This window comes from Ambystoma mexicanum, chromosome 5q, assembly GCF_040938575.1.
Source record: "Ambystoma mexicanum isolate Mex_15411 chromosome 5q, UKY_AmexF1_1, whole genome shotgun sequence".
NCBI lineage: Eukaryota > Metazoa > Chordata > Amphibia > Caudata > Ambystomatidae > Ambystoma > Ambystoma mexicanum.
In genome coordinates this window covers 1,034,311,036-1,034,329,173 of record NC_090933.1, presented here as the reverse complement: position 1 = coordinate 1,034,329,173, position 18,138 = coordinate 1,034,311,036, and the positions used below count along the sequence as shown (strand labels likewise).

General features: G+C 48.4%; 1 protein-coding gene across 1 annotated transcript in view; it reads left to right on the top strand.

The window, feature by feature from the left end:
* Window positions 1-18,138, top strand: part of RAD21 (RAD21 cohesin complex component) — a 359,826-nt gene that overhangs the window by 285,562 nt on the left and 56,126 nt on the right. The window contains exon 12 of the mRNA XM_069621538.1: window positions 5,314-5,454. Within this exon, the coding sequence (XP_069477639.1) occupies window positions 5,314-5,454 (141 nt within the window). The remainder of the gene's footprint in view (window positions 1-5,313; window positions 5,455-18,138) is intronic.

The window sequence follows — 18,138 nt, the reverse complement described above, 5'->3', positions numbered from 1 at the left end:
CTTATAAGGGACAGTTGGAACCACAGACTACTCTGCGTTCGATAGCACAGGGAAAGTAAACCCGAATGTTACACCTTCGTCAAACTGGTAAACCAAAGCAACAAATCGGGCTCTCCTGAAGACCCCTGCTCCCCGGACATATACAAAACAATTCTCAAACAAGGAACCCCCATGGAATACCACAGGAATCTCAACCTCTCAATCTCAGCAGGTAAAGTACCACAGGCCTTCAAATCGGCTTACATCAATCCGCTACTCAGGCACAACAGGAAATGTAGAGGACTTTTCCAACTACAGACCCATTTCCAACATACCCTACATAGCCAAACTGCTAGAAACTTACGTCAACAAAATGACCCAAGAATTCATAGAAAAGCACTGCCTAATAGACCAGGCACAAGTTGGTTTCAGACCAATGAGAGGAACAGAATTGGCTCTCCTCTCAATGTGGGACGACCTAAAAACGAACGCAGACTCGGACAACAGTAACGCCCTGATTCACCTTGATCTATCCGCAGCTTTCGATACGGTCAACCGCGACATCCTCAGAGATTAGAAGGACTAGTAATAACAGACACCGTCCTAGTATGGACCAAATCCTTCCAAACAGAACCGAAACCTTTTAAGTACAAACCTAGAGTCTCCACATGCGGAGTACCACAAGGACCATCTTTCGCCCCGCTTCTATTCAACATCTACATGTACCTATTAATCAAACCCATCAAAAAACACGGCCTCGCATGCTAAAACAACGCAGACGATACTCAAATAATTTTCAACAAGACACCCGAGAAGAAAACGATACACTAGAGAATTGCCTTTGTGATATATTCAACTGGATGAACCTCCACCTCAAAATCAACCCAGGCAAAATAGAGAGAATGATTGTTTCAAAACAAGGGCGGAGACATCAGCTACGTCCCTTGGCCAAGAGAGCTCCGCACCGCACCATCCTCAACTGTAAAAAACCTAGGGGTCCTGATGGATAACAACCTCACTCTAGAGCCACAAGTAAATGCTCTACTCAAGAAATGTTTCTTCCTGCGAGCACCAAAAAGGATCCTACCGTTCGTGTTCGCCAACAAAACATCATCGCTCTGATCCTATCCAGAGTAGATTACGCCAATAGCCTATACCTGGGCATGCCCGAACGACTTCTAAAAAAAAAAAAACGCATACAAAATGCGGCAGCCAGACTCCTCCTCAAGCTACCCAGAAGAGAACACATCACACCCATGCTAAAAATACTACACTGCCTACCATTAAAACAGCGAATAAAGTTCAAGTCCATGTGCATCACGAACAGAGCAATACACAAACAAGGTGCAGAATTCTGAAGCGATAAACTACGCCTATGTCAATCAACAACACTGAGATCAAGCACTGACATCCGCCTGGAACCAAAACCCTATAACAGAAGAAAACTCAGGATCGTCTTTCTCACCAGACACCAAAAACCTGGAATTACCTACCTAAGAATATACGGAACACAACAAACCAGCTAGCATTCAGGAAACTCCTCAAATCATGGCTCTTCACAGCATAACTACAACAGCGACGCACTAGAATGCCCACCCATTAAACAATGAAAAAAACACCAACCTCGGTCACTCCCAAAATGGACATACACAGAACCCAAAGAACGGACCCCACAACAGACCATAAGATGATATGGGAAATAGCCACAAAAGAATGTCACCATAGACAGATCACATACTCGGACAGACGAAAGCCCTTAAACGACTCATCCACTGCCTCCCGGTCGTACCATATCCAAACCCCCAGCTGACACATTTAGATAGAAAGAGGAGACCACAACACCAGCTCCAGCACCCAAGTAGGAGAATAGACACCCAACCCACACTAATCATTCTATCATCATTAGAACTCCTACAGAGCTCGCTAGAAAAGAACGGCGAGGAAAAATTAGATGTGTTACAGAGCGCGTTAGAACAGCACAAATCTAAAACACTGCCAGGCGTAACCCCTTCACCCACCCTGAGATTGGGAGGATTGGTGAGCGCCACACTCGGACAGAGTTCTAAATGTTAGCATGTTAAACTTTATACAACCCACTAACAAAAAACTCAGCATTTCTGCAGACTTATCTCACTCAAAAATCTCAGAACCACCTCTCGCACAACAACCCACACGCAATTCACAACACCGCAACCTGCACCAACAGCACACAAGGACTGACATCGATCCGATACTCGCAACAAAGCTCAGCACCCGGTGTATACCGAGTTGAATCTACCAACAGAACACCACTCATCTCACTATCCTACTCCCGCTTCACCTACTAACCCATCCCACCACCTTGTTTGCAGATCCGCCAGAGCGCCTGGGGACCAACTCCATTGGTGACGGTGCGCGGTACAAATAACTTTAAAATCTAACTTACTGAATGACTCAATGCTATTTTAGGTAGGCAACAACCTAACAGACTTATTCTGGACATGCTAGCAGCAGGTCAGAGAAAGCAAGACCCAGTTGGGGGACACTCCTACAATTATCCTGCAGGAATAATCGGCTGAAACCACACATTACTCTTGGGAAGAGGCACAACCTAATCACAGGAGAGTAATATACCTTCACATGTACTTTCTATTAGACTGACAAAACGATTTCTAAGGAAAGAAATACATTAACCATACTTTTAAGAATAGTGCGTCACATATCCAAGGTAAGTAAGGACTTAACTGTTCACTCTTAGATTTACAGTTACCAACCAACTCTTTACAAGTAACTTTTAAACACTTATTTTCTTTTCCTTTCTAGGCAAAAGACCCAATCCTTAAAAAAAATATTTCCCTGGTTATTGGAGCATGAGTGTTCTCAGTTGTAGAAGGGGGGGGGGCTGTCACAAACAGTGTCAGACTAGGTTCTTTAGTAGCAAAAGTCAGTTCCTCAGGAAAACTGGGCGAACAGGTGAGTACTTTACTTCTAGGGCTGGAAGAGGGTCCAGGGGCTTCAAACACCCTAGCAGGATTCTAACAGTGGGACTGGGTGCACTGGATGAGAGGCCTCACCATCAGACAACACACCACAGCTACACAGAAATCCTAAGACTTAAGGTAGTACATACCCAAGCCAACACAGTACCTCAGCATTGAAGAATTTGCAGCAAGACGACTTCAGGATCTGCAGCCAAAAACCCGGTCAGTGGATTCCTTGTCATGGTGACTGAAAACAGGACCTTGAAAGGGATTTTGCAGCAGGGATCGATGTAGAAGGCTTTAGGCAAGGTTTTCCTCACGGCTGGATGAGGTTCTGCGGATTTGGCGCCTTTTCAAGGAGCACGGAAGACAGAAAATCGCAGTTGAACTTCCGTCGTTACAAAGGTCCAGCACTCTGAGGGGACTTTTCAAACTCTATTTGTGCCTCTGGAGATCCACCAGGATGCCCACGAAGTTTCAGCGAGATTCAGAAATCGTAAGACCGTGCACTGCACAGTGGCTCGAGGTCCCAGGGTGTATTGCAGCAACGCAAGGTCGCAATAAAGCGTGGGATGGCTCAAAATGCAGGTCTCGAGTCTAGTAGGTCTCACCAGGCTCTGGGTTAGGGTCGTCGTTTTCGGAGTCCCCAGGTCGATTGGAAGGAAGGGCTACAGCAGGCTCTCTGGTCGCTGGAAATTGTCTGCCGTTTTTCCTTTATCCTTCGATTTCAATTCCAGTGGTCGACTTGTCTTCAGCTTCCAGGTTCAGTTGTGAACACAGCCAGCGGTAATGGTGCACCAAATTAATACAAGATATCACTGCCAACAGCCATTGAAGGTACGCTTGTCCCTGTAACAGAATTGTTCGTTTTAGTGTGAAAGTGGATGCATTGCATCTCCCCAGCACTCCAGATAAGGTAGGGTCTGCTGGTTTCAGTAAATAATGTAAAAGGGATCCAAAGATCCTTTCTACCGTTGGGAACTGTAGTTTCAAGTTTAGCAAAAGAAAGTTTTAAAGGGGGAGCCCCTAGGGCAACCCAACAGCAACATGCACTTACTGCCAAAAAGTTAGTGGAGGATGACTATAAAAAGACACTATGGAGAGTCTAAAAAATGACACCCATAAAAAGAGTAAAAGGTGTGGGAAAAGGTTTCCACTCAGATGTAGTAAAGAAAAATATCCCACTAGTAAAGCAGAAAGTTCTGGGGTTCACCCAGGGCAGGAAGATTTACCATTTCTATTAATATCTTACTCAACAGGCACCCAATACTGCAGCGGAGGATTCAGTCCGCGGTTTAAAACGCACTATGGTAGGTAAAAGTAAACCACTGCCACCAGCCATTAATTGTAGAAAGGGTAACATAAAAATGTTACATGAGAAGGTAGACAAAAGGATACTCCTCCAGCACTCTATGCAAGATAGTGTGTACTGGGTCTACAAAGACTAAAAGGTAAGTAAAGTCCTTTTCACTTAACTAGTCTTGGAAACAGTAGTTTATCCATTGGAAGGTGTTTAAACCTTGGAGGGATCCAAAGGACTCCTCTGTGACACTGCACTGAGGGTGCTGTGTGTCACAATACAAAAATGGAGCTTGTCCGACTCCAAAACCAAAAAAAGAAATCCACGGTTAAAATCAGTCCTAAAGTCCATCAAAGGAGCTGAGGGGTCTCTGAGGTAGAAGGGAATTAGCACATTTCTGAGAAGTCTCCCTAACAAAGGGAGAATCGAGGTTTGAGAGCAGGTGTTAAGAGTAGTTTCTGTGCCTCGAAGTATATCTGTGTATAGTAATGTTTTCTGTGTTGAATTGATACAAACTTGTCCACTAACCTTCCCCTCAACCTTGAGAGAAGCCTTACTACTGTGCAATAGTTACCAATAAGCGTTTGGTAACTTCTGTTTGGAACCCTTTAGGATAAACGCTGCTCACCTAAGGACTGTGGAAAAATATCCACAAGGCGAGTCACTGGTAAATTCACCCCTAGAGTATAGCAGTGATCTTGCCTGAAGATTCAAAGGCATTTCAGCTGTGCCCTGTTGCAGTCTTATTTGAATACACTTGCCAACTTGGGCTGGATTCGGCACCATCAATCCAAACGTTTGTGATATTGAAAGTACTTAAAGCAAGTTGGTTTTGTCAAAAAATGTAAATTTCTCTGACCACCGAATCAAACTAAATGCTGTGGTAGGTTAAATGTGCCTGCAACGCGTGGTGGTGAATGCACATGTTCTAGTGAACTCGTGTTAGTGAATGCACATTTTCTATTGAACTCTTGAAGACTCATTTTCCATTGGGCAATACTCCTGTGATTGCAATTATGTCCTATGGATTAATGCCTTGTAATAACCTCTGCCATTTAACATGTTAACCTTCAGCAGCCAGAACCTGAGCAACAAGTAGAAATACCACCAGTGGAACTTCCTCCAGAAGAGACTCAAACTCTTTGCCAGATGATACCAGAGTTGGAACTCATTCCCGACAAAGAAAAGGAGAAAGAAAAGGGGGAGGAAGAGGAGGTAAGACTCAACATTGTGAAACTCTCACAGTAACGGTTACGTTTTCTTCAAATTGAAGGGAGATAAAATTGCAGAATTTGTATACTTTTGTTACTTTTGTAGTATATTTCCCTAAAATAAACAATGCATTTTATTTTATCTGTCCTTCTGTAAGGTAAGATTTCTCTTATGGCAACTTTCCCTCCATAGTTCTATGGACCAACTGTTTGCTTTTGTTTCCGAACCTGTCCTGACTTTTTACAGGGAAGTGAAGCCCTTCAGCTTCATTCCAGTTTCCCCATAATAAATTGAGCAGGGGATCAGTCGTCCAGACTCTGGGAAACTGTTTCCCTTTTTACTTTTACTCTTTAGTAACTTTTTAAAGCTTGCACACAGCATCTTACAATGCAGTGCACTGGGGTCGCCGTAGCTTTTTACACATGGGATTTTTGGTTACTTGTATGTCCCTAAAGACGAGCTGGTCGCAGCAATGATTTTTTTCTCCCATTTTTGTGTTCTTTTGCGCACATTCACATTTACTATTTATGGCTACTACGTGTGGCTAATGCTTAACATGGCCATGTCACAAGATTTTCGCTAGTTTTTTGGCCCTTTACTTGGGGCTTCTTTCTGTGCCAGGTCTGGCAATTCCATATTGGATCATTGTTGGCACCGTTCTTTTTCTAAAGTCCTGTCAAGACTTCATAAAAACCATATCTGAGGCAGTACATGAGCGCCACTTTTAGTAATGGGCTGTACCACCTGAAAATGTTTTGGCAGCATGGACAGAGCAGCCTGGCTTATCCTGGGAGGGAGAGAGGGCTGTAGCCCTGTACAAAGAAATGGTAGCATACATATGGTACAAAGAAACACTGACACTATGTATTGTAAAAAAATAAATGGTTTATTGAAATACAAGTAGACCCAGATCAATCTTGGGGAAATTAGTTCTATAACTTATCATATAAACACAATTATAAGTGTTGGGGAGAATTTTCAGTTTCTGTGTTAATGCCCTTTAACCTTAGAGATCCAGCCCTTTGCTGGAATCTTGTACCTTTTTGATTTTTAACCTTGAGTGAGTGGGCCTTTTTGCCACTCACTCATGCCTTTTCCCTCTTAAGATTTTGTTTTAATGGAGTCTAGTAAACTACATAGGCATCTGCTTTTTATATAGTGACCTACGGCACCCTTTGTGCAGTGCCACTGAGGAGTCGCTTGGCCTCCCCTAAATGTTTAAATAGATTTTCTTGTGTGAACTGCAGTTCCCAAGAATAATAGGACTACTTTTGTCTATTTACTTTTTTCCTTTTTGGGGTCCAGCACACACCACCCTATGTTAAGTGAGGGCAGTTGTCTTGTCGGAAATGCAGCAGATTTGGCCCTGGCTGAAGAAAGGTTGTTTCAAATATGATGCAGATGCACCTGTGTTGACCAGCACTGACAAAGGCAGCTCCTATGCCCAGTTTAAATGTTCATCAAAAAGCTTGAGGGCAAGAGGTGTCTCAATTAAGACCCGATTGCCCTGATGAAAAACTGAGGTCCGAAATGCATCAGCGACTTTGGCCTCTGTACTACATTTGAAGCAAATGAAGAATAAAACGATTTTTATTAAATATTTGATTTTCTAAAAATCATTGCTCTTTAAAATTTTCTGAATAAGAAATGCTATATGATACCGATAGTGTTTTCTACCACCCCTGGTGTCACAAGGTCTGGTGAATGTTTCACCAGACACCTTTTTGTGCTACGGGCTACATCGTAACCCCTTATCGCACTTCTCATATAACCTTTTGTTACACTAACTTCAATGGCTGTTGGCAGTGCTTTCTTCTTACTACCTAGTGCCATGTATGTGCAGGCTGATTGCTCAGCTGCAGTACAGCACCCATTGGTGACATATTTACCAAAATGACCCCTGTCTTTTTTTTTCACCATTTCTCGTTTTAGTTCCTTCTGGGCTTTTGCTGTTTAGACCAGGTTTTAGTCTATTTTGCCTTTGGCAGGCTTCAGCCCTGAAGCCCTGCCTTCCCCGACGCACTGGAGCCTGGGTGCAAGTGAGAGGAACTCAAAGCACCACTGGCCTTTGTTGGCATGCCTGGCCGAAACCAGTTCCAACTGGTACGATGGCTATCCTAGAGGACGCCCCACCACCCTGTGTTATTGACATCTTAGTGCTGTGAATGAATGGGATTTTGCATTTAAGGTTGAAGGTTTTGGGAAAACTGGCAGCTGACCACAGGAACATCAAATCCGAAGAAGGCGGAGGCTCCAGCTGCACCTTCCAGGTCCACGAAAGCACAGGTAAAGCATTGCAGCTGTGCTGACTCAGTTTTCCTATCGACAGGGAAGCTCCCCCAATGACTACTTCCTCCCTTAGGCTGGTAGGACCAACGAGCCTCAAGACCGGCTTTGTTCTGGGCCAACCCCTGAGTAGAGTCACTGACTTTCCTGAGCTGCAATTTCCGGGGGTACCAGGACCACCGATGAGTAAAATGTTTTCCCGAGAACGAATCGGGCCAAAACTTTGTGCATCTTCAAGGACCTTGTAGGCGTGGACCTTTAGCTCTGACCTTTTACACAAATTAGGCCCACCTCTAAAATTAGTAAGTGCGCCTTTTCTCCATAAAGCAAGTTTATTGTAAAAGGGCTGGGAGGGGTGCTTAGATGACATCTACCACACAGAGAGCACATTATATACAGTTTACAACAGTAAATACACTCCCCCCGATAGTGTTACCAAGTCATCCCCCGAACATGATTGTTTGCCATGTACAGAGAAATCTAAAACCCACACATTTCATTGGACACAGACTTACTCTTACGTCCCCTTTCTTCCATACTGTATGGGCGTCCCTCGCTAGGGACAAGAGACAGAACCACCTTCAACAGAAAAATACCTTCTTCCCCTTTAAATCTAGAGGCGTGGCCCTGGGAGCATGCGCTCCCCTGACTCAGCCCACCGGCACCACTCCCCTGTCCCCTTTTCCGTATCAACTGGAATGGGATGATTTCACCAGCGACCCTGTAATACCACTCGTTCCCCCGGATACTTCTATCTTTTTGTCAATCAGGTACTTGGTCTTGGTCCTCTTGTCGCCACGCTCCTCCCCAGCACATGTCGACTTCAGCGTGCTTCAGCTGATGTCCAGCCTACGAGGGGCTCTTCCCTACATCTGACTCCCACGCTCTTTTCCTCTGCTGCCTTCGCCATGACCATAGCTGGGAAGGGTGTACCGGGTGCAACACTTACTCCATGCGCATTGAACAGGCTAGCTCGGTGGAGGGAGCTCTTCGAAAGGTCACCTCCAGAGGACCTGAAGGACTTCGTCAGACAGAGATCAAGGCCCAAGGGAGGGCTGCTGTTTTCCATCGCACCCTGTAAGGGCCACTCCTTCCCAAGGAAACACCGCAGCGGGAGGAACCTTTCCGGTTCTCACACCAGCATACTTACCAAGGCTAGTCCAGCAAATGTCTTCACGGCCGAGGGGGGTCATCAGATCCTTCTGTGCGCAGTGTTGAGGGACCGCAAGGTTCTTTTACCAGGACAACGCCTTAGTACCGGCCTAATCCAGCCCCCGGCCTGAGGTGCAGGGTAGGACTCCTGCTCCACCGCCAAAAGTCTTGGAGGCCAGGCACAGAGAGCCAAGCACCACAACCTCGGCACGTGGCACACACCAACAAAATGGCCCCTCGTCCAATGCCACTCCTAGGAATGAAGCAGGTGAGAGAACGAGTTACAAGGTGGGACTGGTGTCAACCAAGTATGTGGTCTACAGTTTATCCATCCGCAGCGCATGGTAGGTTCCCCTGCAACCGAGGCAGTGCGCTCTAGCCCCAGCAACTGCCAGTCACTCCGTCAGTATCACCTGCCACCTCTTCAGCCTCCGAAGACCGGTTATTTGAAAGGTTCCTAGCACTGATGCGTACTCCACAGATGGGGGGGCCATCCTTCGAGATGCTATATTAGACATGCTTCCTCCGGTCACTCCACCGGCACCCATAGTCATTCCTCCTATGGCTCCAGCGCCACAGACCCCAGTGCAGCCCCTGCCGGCTCCTTCGATTCGGGCTCCCCTACCTCCCTGAGTACAGGCGGTTCCGCACCAGCCACCGGCTCCGGTCTCCACACCCCAGCCCACGGCGCCCAGTACTCCTCCACCTGCTCCGGGCCAACCGGACCCTTTGGTGGACACAGATGAGGAGGAGGACCCTGATACGCTGTCGTCAGCCAAGGCCTTCCACAATTGGCTTGCCGGTTTGGCAGAATATTTGGAGCTACCTCAACCGGAGGTCAAACAACCAGAGGAAGGGGTTTTGGCAGAAGTCCTCACTCTACGCCCACCTGCCAGAACGGGGATCCCGATGCAGAAAGATGTTGTTGCCTTGGCCTAGAAGGGGTGGCTCGAGCCACCCTCGACCCAGCCTGTCAATTGGCGCCTCAACGCCAACTATAGGCAAATGGAGGGTGGTCCACTCTTGCTGTCAGCACATCCTCAACCGCATTCTTCGGTGATCTATGCAGCGTCACTCTACTTGAAGCCTCAGTCGATGTAAGGAATGGGTATTGAGCAACAGGCATGACCTGTTGTGTATAGGTAGTACTGTACGGGAATCTTTGGACTTAGCGGCCACAACCTGGGTTGCTGAGGGACTGAGGTCAGCCTGCAACAGGGGGGCAGTGCCGGTAGTGTCAGTATCTTGCAGAAGAGACCCACCTCCGGGGCTGGATATGGGCAAGCACGGGGAGGGAAACATTATAGAATTGTCAGGGTTAGTGTATTCTGCGCCCAAGATGGGAGGTTGGGGGCCTAAACAGGGCTTGCACAGGTGTTTTGGAAAAAGTTTCTGGGACAGCTTGTTAGCCGGTGGAGGAAACGAAGGGCAATCAGTAGGGGGAGCGGCGGCAGACTTACTAGAGTTCGCCGATTGTTGCTGGATAAGTGCTTGTTCGCGAGCAAAATACCTCTTTCTTGCCACTTCAATGGGGTTACATGACGTTATGGCTACCATCGTAGTACAGCAAAGAACAGTGATCAGTCCATAAGCACGGGGAAGTATAGAGCCTGGTCCTAACGTCCAGACACGGACTGACGCACCCTCCAGTGACTTAAATAGCTCTAGGACACTGTGGACATTGATTTATCACTGGTACATTTAGAGTTATACTATTTGTGGTGTAAAGGTTAGCTGGAGTAATAAAAGATAGGTTAACACAGCACTTCATAAACTGTTAAGTACTTTTTAAAACCCTCCAGTGCAAAGTAAATTCCCCCTTTCCTGGGGGAAAGCTCAAGCCCAGAGTCAGAGGTATAATAATCTTTCAGGAAGCTGAAGATCTTCCGGTGGGGTAAGTAAACGTCTTGCACAAAGTTTTCACAAAGAGTTTGTGGCGTAAAGAACACTTGAAGGGCCACAAGCTGTTATGCTTGTAAAAAGCAAAGATGCAAGCAACTCTGCAAGGCAACCAAGACAAGTCTCAACTGGGAACAGGAAAGGCCACACAACAAGAGCCAAGTTCTCGTAGACTGTACTGTACCGTACCTTTTGGTTGGAAGAAATGGTTCCAGGTAGCTTTTCCTGTGTGGTTCTCGAAAGCCTGTTCCTGTGCCTCAAGTCGTGGGGACAAGAGGGAGGACTTCTGGGAACTCCTGCAATGGGACGGTTGGTGACCGAAAAGGACACATTTTCTATTCAGCAGCACTTCGTGGTTTCAACTCCTCACGTCTCAGCAAATGGCACCACCGCGGTCTCACACATACCACTCTGGACTTTCCTCGCATCTGGGGTCCAGCACTCTAATATGGCTCAGGCTTGGTCAGTCCTGCTTACTGGGAGTCTGGGGGGGTCGATCTTCCAGTAGCTTGGGCCTGTCTTAAAAGTGATGCATTCCAATCTAGTGTTCCTCTCCCTGGCACTTCGGTTCCTGCAGCAACAAGGAAGTACAGCCAGCTCCGAGAGGATGTCCAGAGGAGTTCACTTTGCAGTGGATGGGTCCCACCAACTCAAAGGGAGAAGTTCCCTTTGCAGGGCTTCTCTAGTCGAGGTGAATTTGGACCTTCAGCACTGCAGCAGGGATTCACCGAGCAAACCAATGGTCCAGGAGTTGCAGCAGGCGTCTCTTCCAAGTTCTTTTTCGGATTCCTTCGTCCAGTGGTCGACTCTGCCTTCCAAGCAAAAGAACTCGCCTTTTATGCAGGTTTCTCCCATTCATTCGCAGCCTAGCTGTCTGTCAACCAGGAGGCTGGCTGTCCTACAAGGACAGCCAGCCGGACAATCACCTATGGGTGCATTCGCCTAATCAAGGGGATTAGGCACGGAGTTTCAGGCACCTCCCTCACTTCCTGCCCCTGCCAGACACACTAGTGAATCCCGCCACAGACCAAACAAACCTTGGGGGGGGGGGGGGGAGATGAGGGGTGTCGGCAATGAAGAAGAGTGGGAGTTGCACGACTACTCCTGGTTGCCCCTGTTCAGCTTTTCGGGTTCACAGACCTAGATTTGTTTGGATCCCTTCTCGATTCCAAGTGCCCCAGTTTGTTTCATGGGCAGGAAGGGGTCAGGGGGGTTCTCTGGGAGATGCCGTCCAGATCTGTTGGCTCAGCTGCAGGGGTTATGCGTTCCTGCCCACCCCTCTGTTCCAACACACACTCCGCGTGACAGGCTTTGGTGTGTTGCAGCCTCATACTGATTGCCCCGCTGGCCTTCAAAAACCTGGTTTCGGATCTGCTGCAGTTCTGCTACCAGGGTCCCGCCCACCTTCTGATCTCCAGCAGGGGCTTCTTGACACAGCAAGACAGAGCAGTGGAACATCCGGACCTGGCCCTGGCAGCCTAGTTCCTGACCAGCTGAGGCTTCAGCATGCTCAATTTTCGGTTGACAACTGGGACATCATTCAGCAGGCCAGAAGGCCCTCTACTTGGTCCCAGTCAACGAGCAAATGGACTAGGTTCTGCCATTGGGCTTGTTACCAGGGTCTGGACCCTATCGCCTGTCCTAGATGACGTACTGGCTTTTTGCAGTACACTTGGCTTGCTCTGGAGTCCTGTTAGGCAAAGTTTGTTTGTGGTACTCTCTGGGAACACTACGCACAACTGACTACAGGTATAGGCAACTGTAAATGGCTACAATTACAAGGCAGAGGTCTCCGTCAAATAAGTGCACTAGTAAGTGAGTTTAACAATCATTTATTTCCATCAGGACAAAGGCTTCCGCGGAAGGGCCGACACAGGACATCATCGTAGGGATACTGTCTGTGTGAGCTACTAACATTACTGAGTTGATACATTTTATAGGAAATCGCTAACCTTCAGTTCTATGGCTGGCAAGAAAACGACACTTCCAGACATAGTTTCCTGCCAAAACACTTTTGGCTGTAATCCCAGACATTGCGGTTAGAAACAAAGGCCGGACATTTCTTTTTTATTTTTTAATTTTTTTTTTTTATTTTTGTCGGCAGAGGTTCACAAGGCACATACGTCAAGGCAACAAATAATTAAGTCAAGCATAGCATAAAACACCGTAATGGTTGCAGAATACAGTTCCAACAGTGGATATAGAGCATCAACAATACAGAAATACACAACAAAAATCACGGTACATGGGTAGAGACCGGAGATAAGCCAGAACCGGGCGTGTTCTCACTTTGATTGTTGAGAGATGTATTAAATTCGCTCCAGATATTCCTGGGGCGAGATTGGGCGGGCAGCATTGTCAGGTATTCCTCCTCAGTTCTGCGACCATGTGAGCATACCCAGCCATTTCTGAGAGGCCGGTGGGGAGGAGCGCTTCCAGTTCTGAAGCATACATTTTTTGGCAATCATGCAGCTTATATTCAAACTTTTTCAAACGCCTAGTTTCGTCAGACCCCCAGACCCCAAACATAACCGCCAAAGGATCGGGTTCAATCACAGTTTGTTACCGCACTCAGTGTATGGAGGACACTGTCCCAGAAACCGGACAATTTGTTACAGGTCCAGAATATGCAAGTGATCAGCATCCACAATTTGTTACAGGTCCAGAACATATGCAAGTGATCAGCATCCACTGCCCTACAGCGCGGGCAGAGGTGCACCTCAGAGCGAGCAAACACTGATGTCCTGCGTGGTATATAGTAAAGCCTATTGAGGAGCTTGTATTGCATGGCACGAAAACAGAAATTGAGAGACACTTTTTGCGTGTGGCAGCACATATCCTCCCACAATTCATCAGAAATTTCTGGACCCAGTTCAGCCGACCATCCGCCGCGCGCCCCAAGAGTGGGACTGGGGATGATATTATGATAGTAGGATTTGATACAGTGAAGGCGTGCACCGCCCGAGTTGGCGAAGTAGGCTATCGCCGTGTTGTCCGGGGGCTCATCAGGAAAGGAGGGCCACATGGTGCGGAATGCGGCGCGAAGCCTTTAGTATTGGAGTCTCTAGGGGGGGATCTGGTGTGCCCCGGTCTCCAGGTTTGGGGGCCTATGAATTTGCCCTCAGGATAGAAGTCAGACAGGGCCCGATACCCCAGTGTCGCGCCAAAGCGGTATCGAGCATGGGCTCCAGGCCTGGAAAGGCCCACACAGGAAGCCATTTGTAATATAGGGAGGGCCCAATTGTCGAGTGTAGCAGACATGACCAGGCATACAGGGTCGCATCAATGGGGTCAACGGGGAGTCAGATGTGTAGCGTCGATGTAATATCAGCGGAGGCAAGCCGTTCCAGTTTGACATGTGGGCGCACTGGGGAACCCGGGTACCAATGAGTAGCATGCTGGGCCTGGGCCGCAATCCAGTATAGTTCCAGGTCCGGAGCAGCAATACCACCTCGTTTGTATGAAAGTGCCATGTCAGTCCACTTCTTGCGCACCGCGCCGGAGTGCCAGAGAAATTGCGAGCAGAGCTTCTGCAATTTAGTGAAGTAAGCCCTCCCGGGCCATATAGGAATGTTGCAAAAGGTGTATTAGAGCTTGGGGAGCAAGATCATTTTAATAAGGGATAGACAACCAGCGACGGACAATGGGAGGGTGTGCCAACGTGAAAGTTTGGTCTCAACTGTTCGTGCTACAGCGGAGTAGTTATCGGCAAGCAGGGTGGGCTAAGTAAGGGACATCTGCACCCCAAGGTATCTCGCATCTTCAGGGGCCCAGCGCAGGGGATACTCGGTGGTGGGCTGCAGGGTAGCTTTAGTGAGCGGGAAAATCTCCGATTTGGAATAATTAATCGTAAATCCGGAGTGGGTGCCAATCCGGGTGATGTCTCTCAGTATGGGATCCAGATGGGTTGTGGGATCTCTGACGTATAATAGGACATCGTCAGCATATAGGGATATTATTTCAGGATCGTCAACCAATCGTACTCCTTTACGCGCGTGCCGTGCTCAGATAAAGTCCGCCATCGGTTCTATCACCAATGCGAAAACGATCGGGGAGAAGGGACCGCCCTGTCTGGTGCCTCTGAATAGAGTGAACATCTCTGATGTTAGTGAGTTGGCTCGTACCTGCGCAACGGGGGGGGGGGGGGGGGAGTGTACAAGAGTTTAATGAACCCTATCATGTTAGGGCCGACGCCCATTGTTTCGAGGACCAGCCACATATATTTCCAGGAGACCATGTCGAAGGCCCTCCTGAGCATCCAGCGTAACCGCTACGGCCTGAACTTGGTCTATACGGGACATGACATTGAATAGTCTCCCGATGTTATGGGAGGTGGACCTGCCGGGGACAAAGCCTGCTTGGTCCTCTTGTACCAAGTGCGTCATGATGGGCAAAAAGCGGTTAGCAATGATTTTAGCAAAGATCTTTGTGTCTAGGTTCATGAGGGAGAGAGGTCTATAGGACCCGCACTCGTCCTCAGGTTTACCTGGTTTGAGCAGTACTGTGATGGCCGCTTCCCGCATGGAAGGGGGAAGGATAGTGGCTAGGAGTGCCTCATTCCATACCTCCAACAGCCGGGGGGCCAGAATAGCCGCATGCTCTCGATAGAAGTCCACCGTGAGGCTGTCAGGTCCCGCTGCCTTGCCTATGGGCAAGTCTGAGATAGCCGATATCTCGTCTAGCATGAACGGGGTATCCAGCTGGTCTCGGGTCTGTGGGGAAATTTCCGTGGTGGGAATCTGGTCGAGGAGTTCTCGCATATGTTCAGTGTGCTCTATGGGCTGGGAATAAAGGTATCTATAGAACTCAGTGAATATATCAAGTATTCGCTGGTCCGCCCATTGAGCGTCACCGTTCTGATCTTTTATGGAAGTGATCTGCGTGCGGCCCAATTCACCCCCCCAAAACCCCCCCCCCTCACGTGTTGCAAGTGTCTTCCCGGGTCTGTTCCCCTCTCAATATTTCCTAGCGGCCTGCGGGCGGCTGAAATAATCAACTTCGCTGGTCGCTAAAGTGTTGAACACCTGGAGCTCGTCAGATTTGGGCCAGAGTAGTGGGGTCAGACCGGAGCAACATTGCTCCAACCTTTTCAGTTTGGCCTTGGATCGTCCAAGGGGGGCTCTAATAGCTTTCAACACCCCTGCCTCTCGGGAAATAGACATGCCCCTAATGTAAGCCTTAAAAGCCTCCCATCTGACCGCGGCGGTCGTGTCTTGAAGAGTTAAGCTCAAAGAAGGACTCAATGTCCGCTAAGATCTCAGATTTAAACACTGTCTTTTAGAGCTTCGGACATAAAGCGCCAGGTGCAGAGTGTTGGGATGGGAATTCCCAGCCCTAAGGACAGTACGATCGGAGAATGATCCGAGAATGTGCGGGGCAAAATGTGTATCATCCACCCTACCCATAGCCTCTCTCGAAACCAAAAACAGATGTATCCTGGACGAACTATCGTGTACAGAAGAGTAATATGTGTAATCCCGCTGCTGGGGGTGAAGTGTTCTCCAGGCGTCACAAATATTGAGCGACTGCATGTGGCCATGCAGCCTGCGTGCCGCACCAGACTGGGCTCTGGGTGTAGTGGCAGTTCTGTCCAGGGCAGTGTCCAGTTTAAGGTTCACGCCCCCCCCCCCATATATGAGCTGCACCCCCACGAAGCCCAGCAGTATGGTAGTTACGGTGTCAAAAAATTCCGGAGAGTCTGCACTGGGACAGTAAGTGTTAACCAGCAAGTACTCTTTATTGACCAGTGTGCAGTGTATTATAACATAACGACCCTCAGGATCAACATAGCTTTTATGCAGCACAAACTTAATTGATTGTGTGGAGTAAGAAGTAAAGAACCTGGCAGAACCCCATGATGGGGCAACAGGCCTCGGAATGAGGCCATCAGTGTGTGTCTCTTGTAAAAGCAATATCTTGCAGTTATGTCTGTTAGCATATGCAACAATCTTTCGGGCCTTAGTGTGGTTGCTCAGCCCCCGAATGTTCCAGGACATTATGACTGTAGCCATGTCAGAGGTAGGCATCTACAGAACAGTACCCATAAATCAGTGAACATCCCAGCTCCCGTGATGATATAAGCTCCCAGAGTTTGAACAGCAAATGGGCATGGGGCCCTTCAGCATGCGTGCCGCGAAACCTCGTGTCTTTTTGTAAAACAACCCCTTTCCCACCCCCCACCCTCACCACTAACCATGGATCAGCAGTGCAAAGATCACCCGCCCCTAACAACGCACAGTTGGGCCGTCCCCAACCTGGCCCAGTCTTCCCCGAGGCCCAACTGGGGCCAACGCACACCAAAAAATTGAGAAAAAACAGTGCAATCGCAATGGGGTGCGCCGTTGCCGTGCACCAGCACGCTTGGAGCCAAATGGCTCAGTTACAAAACGAGAAGTGGTGGCGGACTCGCGGCGCAGGCCCCGCCCGCTAAGCGGGTAATCGGGGACCGCACCCGAGCCCCAGCGGTTCCGAAATAGACAAACAGTTTCGACAGTCGAATAACGTACATCTCCGCATCTCAAAAGCGGGGAACGGGGCATAAAACTGAGAGATTAAGGACCTGAACAACAGGAGGACAGAAATTGAGGTAGGACAACAGAACAATGTGAGACCAGCTCTGTGGAGTGCGTCGTAAGGATACGTGCACAAACGCTGCAGCACGCAAGGACTGCAGTGGCAGAGCGTCACAGTAAACAGAGCAGTTTTACCAGTACCACAGTGCAGATTGAATAAACAAGTTCAATAAGTGTCCACAGTGCGTGCCAATCACAGTTGAGTAGCGTCCACTCAGCCTTCTCCAGAGCCCTGAAGCGGTATTTGCATCTCGATTAATTTCACCGCCACGTCCGGGACTGTGAAAGTACAATTTGCCATTATGAGTGAGCTTGAGACGAGCCGGGAATAAAATGGCATATGGTACATTGCGTTCCCTGAGCATTTTCTTGACGCCAAGAAATTGGCGTCTCTCCTGCTGCACCGCCACAGAAAAGTCTGGGAAGATCCTGATGACATGAGACTCCAGTCGCAGCTCCCCTTTCTCCCGCGACAGGCGAAGAATGAGGTCCCTGTCACGATAATTAAGAATCTTGGCTATAAATGGGTCTGGGGATGTCGCCAGGTCGGGGTTGCGGGGCAAGGGCCCGATGAGCCCGTTCTACCGTGAAGCAAGGGGAGAGGTCTGGGTCCCCCAGCAAGTCCTTGAGTAGTTGTTCTACTACATCTTCCATGCGCCCCTTCAGGGCAGTTTCAGGGACCCCAATGATGCGAAGATTGTTTCATGCGGGACTCCAAGTCATCGCATTTTGCTTTAACACTCTTCATGTCGCGCAATAAGGTGGCTACTGTGTCCTG